General features: G+C 45.3%; 1 protein-coding gene across 1 annotated transcript; it reads left to right on the top strand.

The window, feature by feature from the left end:
* The first annotated feature begins 2,591 nt into the window (after positions 1–2,591).
* CCDC190 (coiled-coil domain containing 190) lies at positions 2,592–8,146 on the top strand. Its single transcript, XM_044916029.1, has 3 exons — positions 2,592–2,778; positions 7,164–7,287; positions 7,558–8,146. Exons 1-3 carry the CDS (start codon positions 2,592–2,594, stop codon positions 8,144–8,146), a joined length of 900 nt encoding a protein of 299 aa, XP_044771964.1.
* Positions 8,147–8,926: the final 780 nt, after the last annotated feature.

Here is an 8,926-nt window from a genome sequence, read left to right as displayed (position 1 = left end):
CTCAGCCTATGGTTCTATGCCCACTCTGGTGCTGTATTACCTTATTTGACCTAGAGTCTTCCATAGCTTCTGCTTCCTTATATAAGCCCTCTGCTCCTTCACATGGAGCCAGGAAACTGCTGAGGTCCTCTTTGGCACTCTCAAAGGCCCAAGGGGAACTAGGATAGGTTTGGCCACCATTCTCTTGCACACTCACCGCACTAAGGCTCATTCCTGTCTTCCAGCCTTGGATTATTTCTGCAAGCCTCCCTCTCAGCTCTCTCGCTCAAGATGACATGGAGTAACCAGCTTTTCTAAGAAATCCCTCACCATCATCAGCCCTGGTGGCAACAGAGGGCTGGGGATGGAAACTCTTCTGTGGTTCTGTCATCAAGTCCAGCTGGGGAGTGAGCTGCCAGTCTCTGCCCAGTAGGTATTCCATTCTCTAGGACCCACCCTGTTCATTTAAATACTGGAGGTGAGAAGATTACTTGGTGGGAAGGGCTGGGAAAGGAATTACCTCCTACTGAAAGAATGAATAATGGCTTTCCCTCTTCCTCTCCCCAGTAATCTCCTTATAATAGCTTGTTTGCTAGCTGATGACTGTGGGTCATAGGGCCTGTTGAGCTCCTCTCAGTAAGCTCTAGGGGGATTAATAGGCCCTGCTGGCGGTTCTCTTTAGACTGTAGCACAGGAGCGGCTCTTGTTTTCCCATGAAGCCCCAGGCAACAGTAAAAATCCCACTTAGTATCCTGTTCTATAACCAATAATTCAACTGGTCTTCTACTGCAGCTGTCCAAACTGTGATCACAAAAGTCTATTTAAAGTTCACTTTGCCTAATTCTGATGTCACAACAGAAAACCTTAATAAGCTCTGAAGTACACAATATGGACAGAAGCCTAAGAACAGTCAGTATGATGTGCAACAATGCACATCACAAAATGTAATGCACAAAAAATAACTACTCTCCTGCACAAAAATGTGCACCATCTGACCCCCCAAAAAATCCAAAAACCAAAAACCAAGAAACAGGTGCCTTCTTTAGGTCCCTGACCTGATTTCCAAGAAGTCAGAATGAGCGTGGTGTGTAGGGGGAGTGGTGGGTATGGCAAATGAGGTAGAAAAAGAGAAGGGGGTGGGGTGAGGAAGGAGAGAGACTGAGAACACAGTAAAACACTCCTTGCATTCATTCTTGGCTCCCATGGACACAGCCCCGAAGGAGCACTGTGGGCCCCACTAGGGGACGACTGGAAGCTGGCAGTCTTCCTTAAATCACAGAGCTATTTAGAGCTCTGGGATTGGTGCCCATGTCCAGGGAGTTAGCATTCCTGCCCAGGGGAGGTGGCATGAGAGAGAGCTTTCAAGTGTATTCAACACTCTCCCCCACAGCCTCTCCCTCCCCGCTCCCCAACACCAAACTCTGAAATTTCCTGAAGAAAAACAAGCTCACTAATCCAGACTCAGCCTGACATAGCAAAAGATAACAGCAGCATTCTCATGCTGAGAACTCTGGGTTTGTAGGTAAGTGCTACCCACCTGTCCTTTGGTTAAAGTTCAGTCTGCACTTTAGACTATAAAGCAAGCTGTCTTAAAATGTCTTTTCTAGGTCCTGACCTTATCCTCCCTTTCAACACTAAGCTTTTTCCTGCATTATTATCACCAAAGTTCCATCAAGAGCAATCCATTTACATCCTGGGCATGTATTGTGATCTTAGCTCTGAAATAAGTATGGTGAAGAACTCCAAGAAGAGGAAGGTGTGTCCTGCCTATACGCGTGATAGAGTTTCAGGAGGAGGAAGCCAGCATGGGCTTGGTCATCAGGGTACAAGAAGGGTAGAGAGGACCAGAGCTCTGAGAAGATGGGTGAGGACGTCCAACCCAAGTAGTCTCACCACTGCTGCCCAGACTACTGGTTTGGAATGCCTGTACTGTTTTGTGACCATAGAGTCCTACTCTCCAGATCTGGTGTGTTATTATTAGACTCTATAGTCACAAATCTGGAAGCCCCTTGGGAGTGGGAACTATGACTCAGTCACCACCACCCTCAGCACTTAGCATAGCACCTGGCACCCAGCAGGCTACAGGCTGTGTGGACCCACTCATGTGTGAGTGAGTGAACCAAAAGGGGTCCCAGAGAATAGCTCTGCCCTAAGTCTCACATCCTCTCCAGACCCTTCACCAGGCTTTTTGGAAGCTTTTGAAGAATAGTGGAAGAGACTCTCTTATTGGGTAAATAATGCTTTATATAAGTAAAGTATTTCTACTTTTTTCCCAAAAAGTTGTTTGTATGCTTGATCTTTATGGCAATCTGATTGGGGCTGTGTGGGGAGCCTATCATCTATCACTATGTTATTGGCAAGGACACTGAGCCTCAGAGGAACAATTTCCACCACCACCACCACCCCATCTCCTGTGTCACTCTAGGAATTCATTAGTATAGGGCAAAATTTCCCAATGGTGTGATGGGGCAGCTGTCGTTTCAGAAACACACATGATTCAAACATTGAAACCTGATTAAAAGCCAGGGGTCAGGGTCTCCCTGTCTTGCTCTATCAGGTCAGTCGTGGTGCCTGACAGAATCTTGTATTATTGTCTCTAGACCATGAAGAGGATGGAGAGGCACATGGTCACAGGTCCTGTGTATAAGCACTTTGATTTGGAGAGGAAGAACGCCAGGTGGGCCGAAGCCAGACTCAGCCAAAGACTGCAGGGACTGGAGCACATCTGCCTGTACCATATGAAGCTGCTGACCCGGGAGCAGAGACAGCTCCAGAAAGAACTGCAGAGGTTGCAACAAGGTGAGGCCTCCAGGACGGGGGAGAGGCAGGGCAGGGCGACAAGCCATCGCCTGGCTGAGGCCAGAGAGACACCCCTACCTCAGGACAAGGGCTCTTTCAGAGACCTAGATACCAAGGAAACAAGAACTTAACCTGACCTGGATTTTAGGCTGCCTGCCCTCCTCCCACCCTCCCTGGGGTACATAGCTCCCTGCAGCAGCTCATCATCAAGCCTTTTTGAGCTGATACTTCTCAGGCTTCCAGTCACTTCTATGTTTCAAATGAGCTCTCTCTTGCTTAAGTCCTTTGTTTTCTTCTTATTTTATTTTTCATTCTGCTTGCCTTTCGCTATATCTGGGTTGATTTGGTTTCATCTCTATGCCTGGCCAACAGCCATTGATTGAGCAACTGCTTAATATGCAAGTCACCTTAAGAAAGGGAAGTAAAAAAAAGAAAAGAAAAGATCCCCAGGATTAGCGACCACAGAGCAATATCCTCGTCCTGATACCTGCCCTCTGATGGTGCTGAGCAAGGAGCATTTGGCCATTTTCAACGCTCACCAATGTGACTGACTTCAAAATGAACTTCTCAGCCACCCTCCTTGTACTTTAATGTGTGTTCACATAGAGCCTGCAGATTATGCTCAGATTAGAAAATTTCAAACAAGTAATTGTGGTATATCGGCACTGTGTTTTCTTTGACTCCGTACGTCAAAGGGCCAATATTTCTGTTGTTTTCCCAAAGAGGCCTCTTTACCTGTAAGTCATGTGCTCATGTTCTTTATAACAATGCTCTTCCATAAAACCTCCTGTCTCCAAATAACCCTTTCCAAATGTGTACATCATTTAGAAGACTGTCCAATTAACAGAGATAAGCAAGTAGTTAAGTAGCTATAACACGAATAATGGAACTCGCCTCAAAAACTAGTTTCTAGTTAGTAACTACTGATCATCACAGAGCCAAGGGACTACACAGTGGTGTCCAGAATCTCAGACCCTCCAGAGCTGTCTACACTGTTCAATAAAAATTGGGAAAGAAAACCCCCCTACTCAAAGATCCCATTAAAACATGGCGGCTAAGAACACAGACTCTGGACCCAGACTGTCAGGGTTGAAATCCTGACTCTCGTTTACCAGCTGTGAGGCCTTGGGGGGCTTACTGGACCTGTCTGTGCTTCACTTTCCTCCAGTGTAACAGGGAAATGATGTTCCCCACCTTGTGAAGTTAGTCGAGGATTCAGCAAGCACTTGGGACAGTACCTAAACACAAAATAAGTGTTACATAAGTGTTTACTCTTATCACTTAATCGATTGATGGATCCATCAAGAAAAGATGATTACAGGACGAAAACTTTCCTACTGCTTTGTTGAAACTGGCACAGTTGTACGGTTTGCAGAAACGACATCCATGATAAAAATAATTTGATTTTGATATTACTTCAAAACTCAGCATAGAAAGGATCCACCCCAGCTCTGCAAAACTACAGCCCCTTCTCACTGCAGGCAGGTGCCAGAACTCAGAAGCTCTGAAAATGCTGGGGCATGTTCCAGAGGAAAGCCAGGTGTCAGTATTTGATGTCAACTTGTTTAGGTCTACACGGCTAATATATGGACACAAGAACAAAAAGTAATGTCCATACAGCTGGCCTGGGAATTATTTCTAACCTGCAGCTTTGGGCCTAAAAGAGGACTCTGAGCAAGTAGCTGAACTTCTCTGCTTTCCATTTCCCTGTCTGTAATAAATGTTAAAAACAAACTAGAATGAGAGCTCACAGACTGGAAAAGAACCTTAAAAGCCATCTGGTTGAATCCCACTTCTATTCTCAAAAAGACATGTAAGACATTATACCTACTTTCACAGAGTGGGGTGGGGAAGGCATGCAAAAGGCCAGGCCGAGGTAGGTGGCTATTCTGGCTGAGTAGAGCATTTGCCTCGGTGACAGGTGGTGTGGGAAGAGTCTGGACCAAGAGGCAGAAAACTGATTCAGGGGCCTCTGTCTCTATGTCCCTTAGAAAGTCATATTCTTTCTGAGCCTTGGATTCTTAACAGTAAAATTAAGGGAAAGGGGGAAAAATTTAAGGAAAAGGAAAAGAAATGATATGTATTATGTCTCGGTATTTATCAGGCACTGTACTAGGCAATATTTTCCCATGATTCATTTACTGAAATTGTTACTGAGATTCGGCTACATGCCAGTTGGTGGACTGTCTAAAATGCATATTCCCTATCCTCATCTGTAGAGATTTGGATCAGCAGGTTAGGAATTAGGCTCAAAAACCCACATTTTTAACTGAGGTAATACTAAGACAGATTATTGTGGGACATTATAGCTACTCCAATAGATGCAGGAACGTAAATATGAAAAAACATGGTCTGTGTCCTCTAGATGCTCATGTTTAAATTGGAAGGTAGCTGTGCTTGTGAAAAATTATAATAGAAAATGCTAATTGCTAAATTAGAGTTGTTTCCAAAGGAGGGCAGGAACATAAGAAGATTCCTGTCTATCAAAGGGCCTCAGTTAAGATCTCCCAAGAGAGGCAGTGTGTATGCAGAATCTTAGAGGAGAATGGCAGGGCGGGGGTCGGGGGGGCGGGGAGTGTGGTTTGTCATAGGGACACATGGAATGAGGCCACTCCTGGCAGAAGGAACAGTATGTACAAAGGTGCGCGCATGAGCATGACTTGCTTCAAACAGTCCAGTATTGAGGAGGGTAAGGGGCGAGGAGAAGGTGAGGCAGAGTGTGGAGGCAAAGCGGTGGGGTTGGTGTCTCTGATCATGAAGTTTCATAGGTCTTGCAAAAGAGTTTGGATTTCACCCTATAGGGTCTGGGAGTAGGGAGATTACATGTTCACTCTGGCTGCAATGTTGAAGAGAATTCCTAAAGTTCAGACCTAAACTAGGGAATTGGCCAAGTAAAGAAAAATGAGTATTCTGAGATATTTAGAAAGTAGAATTGTCAGAGCTTTGTGATTAATGATATGTTCAGGGGGAAATAAAACCAGAGTCAAGAGTATATTGCCTGGCGCAAAGGAGGCATCCAAACGTCCTTGCTGAGTTGGAGAGTTGGATGTAAACAGGTGCCATGCCTCCACAAGGGAACACGGGAGAAAGATTCAGTTTCAGAGGAAAGTTATGTTCATTTCTGAGCCTGCTGACTCAACAGGTCTAAACTGCAAAAGAATGGCCTGGCTGGGAGAAGTAGCTTAAAATCTCTTGGTTTATAGGAAATAGATGAAGGTCTTACATGGATAAGACACACACACACACACACACACACACACGCAGGCACACACTCAAGGAAATAACAGAGGAAGAATGGCTCACAAAAGACCTTCTCTTGTCTTGACTACCTCGCAAAGAAGTGATGAAACAGTATTAGGAGTTGAATGTGATTTCTAGTCCCCTATCTGGTCATATTCCCTCTGCCTGGTGCCTGCTAACCCCAGTGCAGATCCAGGGAACTCACTCCCAAACCAGCGCAAGACTTTCAAACCCAAGTGACCAATTCATGAGGTGTCTTGAAAACTAACTGGGTTCTCCACAGTAGCCATGACTACAGGATGCTGAAACACTTATTCAAAGAGTGAAAAACCCACTTCATCATAGCCAGCAGTTACAACTCATGGTTGAGGCAAGTAGGAGGGCACATAATTGAGGTGAAGGAAACAATAAGGCACCATCTCTGGGTATTGCTCACAGCCAGGTATTTTGTCTTGAAAACCCCATGCTTGCCAAATAAAACATTCAAACAAAACCTCCATGGGCCTCCAGCCAGTTTAAACCTCTGATCTCAGTGCTTCTAAATCCTTGTTAACATGTTCTAGGTCAACCCTGGGGAACTGCTGTAAGTTCTTCTGTCTTCATCCAGCATGCCAGATCAGCCTGCTGTGTATGTGGTCTGGAGGTGTTCATATGTTGAACATATGTTCATATGTTCTCTGCCCAGAGAACCCATTGCCAGTCCAGCATCCCTTCCCTTCTTCTCTTACTAGATTAGTTTTTAGGGCTTCCGTAAGAGAGAACCACTAACTGGGTGGCTTATTTATTGCCTCACAGTTCTGGAGGCTACAAGTCCAAGATCAGGGTGTGTGGACGGTTGATTCCTCCAGAGGCTGTGAGGGAAGGACTTCCTTCAGGCCTTTCTCAGAGTGTCGATGGCTCTTTCCCCTACATCCCTTCACACTGTCTCCCCTCTGTGTCTTTGTGTCCAAATTTCCCCTTTTTATAAGGACACCAGTCATGGATTAGGGCTCCCCCTAATGACCTCCTCCTAACTTGCCTATCTCTGTAAAGGTCCTATCCCAATAGGGTCACATTCTGAGGTGCTGTGGGGTTAAGACTTCAACATATGACATTTGGGGAAGACAGAATTCAACCCGTAACACTTATTCATTAACTCAAAGCAGATATTATCAAGAAAAAGCTCTCCTCTTATTTGGGGAGTGGAATTCAGAAGAGACCAGAAGATGTCCTTGAGCCCTCACCACCAGGAGGACAGAAGCACCGAGTTCCGCAGGCAAATAAAGTTAGGTAAAAAAATGCTTACTAAACTCATGGAGACACCATTGAATCCCTCTTCCCAACTGACTTCCCTAAATCATCCTCTCCCTGAGAAAATGCTGCCTTTCCTCCTTAAGCAATGAAACACTTTCCCATATTGGAACCGCCCCCTTCTCAGCCACTTCATTACCTCAGCGGCTACCACACGGAAGGGGAACAGGTCTAACAACTGGGAAATTCAAAATATGGGTCTTTTTGTTGGTTTTCAGACATCTTTCTTCTTTTTACCTCCTTCCCCAGAGCACTGGCCACCAACTCAACCCAAGGAATATATAAAATCAAGTCCCAGATGCCTCCTTTCGATCACGCTGGCCTAAGGGACTCCGTGAAAAGCACGGAACAGTCACTCTCTCAAAATTACAAAGCTTCCCACTTCACAGCAGAGAAGCCACAAGCCCGAGAGAAAGATTGTCTAAGACCCCCAAAGGGCAAAGACTCCAACAAGGGCATCTCTATTCTGTGTCAAGATCAAGATGTCTCTATCAACATCCTAGACCAATGCCCTGGTTCCAGCCCAGCTGGTGGGAGGGGAAAAGCACACACTGATGAGGCCAGATCACAGGATGCCAACCTAAAGCCAGACCCCAATGCTGGCAGACAAAGTCCCCTGAATCCCAGGGAATGTGCAGGAAATTTGAAACACGAGTCCATAACACCTACCTTCCTAGAGCTGTTTGTGAAGGTCAGAAATGCCCACTACCTCCAGCACAGGGTTCCCCCTGAGTCTGAGAGGTTGCTTAGTATTGGGGAGATATTCGGGCACAAGGAGTCCTTCCAGCCCAGAGGAGGACAGGAGTATGAGAACAGGGCGGGCTTCCTTCGTCTCTAACCACCTAGCATAACCTCACAAGAACATCTTTCGTACTCGGTAAAGAGATGTGTGCCTCAAGTAACTGCAGTAATTAAGATATATTACATATATATATATATATACATATATATATACACACACACATATGTCATTATATATATAATATTAGTCAATTTTATTTTAAACCCTCAGGTTTTTCTTTTTTTCCTTTTACGGGGATAGAATCTTTCACTGAATGAGCAATACAAGTATATGAAAAATGAGGGGAGAGATGAATCTTCTGAAAACACTTTAAGGGGTGCGCACATGTTGCTGATGTCAGCAAAACTAGGAATCTACTCTGACGACTAGACTTTTCCTGAAAGGAAAAATATGAAGGGTCCTGCTGAACGTTGGCCAACCCCTTTTCCTCTAGGAGGTTCTTATGGTGCCACCTGCTGGCATAAGGACATAGCTGTTCTGTCTCAGTTCACTTACAACGGAATAGGAACGCAGCTGGAAATAGGTATACTCATGGGTTCCATAAATAAAACCTGCTCACCCACCCAAGTCCGTCCTTCCTTCCTCCCTCCCTTCCTTCCTTTCTCCCCAGGCGGCTCCACTTAGTTTCCTCATTCCTGCTTTCCACCTGCTCATATCACACTTTTTGGATCCTAATAAAAGAATAATAAACAATTTACATTATTTCCTCTAACATTTCCCCCCAGGAAGAAAAGCAACCGATGAAGGCAGGCCGGGAGACAAAACTGATTCATGGACACTTATTTTTATTCGCACTGGCCCATGACCGCCGGGCTA

Source organism: Neomonachus schauinslandi, chromosome 6 (genome assembly GCF_002201575.2).
Source record: "Neomonachus schauinslandi chromosome 6, ASM220157v2, whole genome shotgun sequence".
Lineage (NCBI taxonomy): Eukaryota > Metazoa > Chordata > Mammalia > Carnivora > Phocidae > Neomonachus > Neomonachus schauinslandi.
The sequence above is the reverse complement of the archived record's forward strand: the minus strand, read 5'-3'. Positions and strand labels throughout refer to the sequence as shown.

Bases quoted from the DNA above. Each gene is read 5' to 3' on its own strand.
- CCDC190 (XM_044916029.1), top strand. From the start codon at position 2,592: ATGGAGAGGCACATGGTCACAGGTCCTGTGTATAAGCACTTTGATTTG. The intron at 2,779-7,163 runs GTGAGGCCTCCA...AACTCAAAGCAG, and splicing joins ACTGCAGAGGTTGCAACAAG to ATATTATCAAGAAAAAGCTC. The intron at 7,288-7,557 runs GTAAAAAAATGC...CTCCTTCCCCAG, and splicing joins CCGCAGGCAAATAAAGTTAG to AGCACTGGCCACCAACTCAA.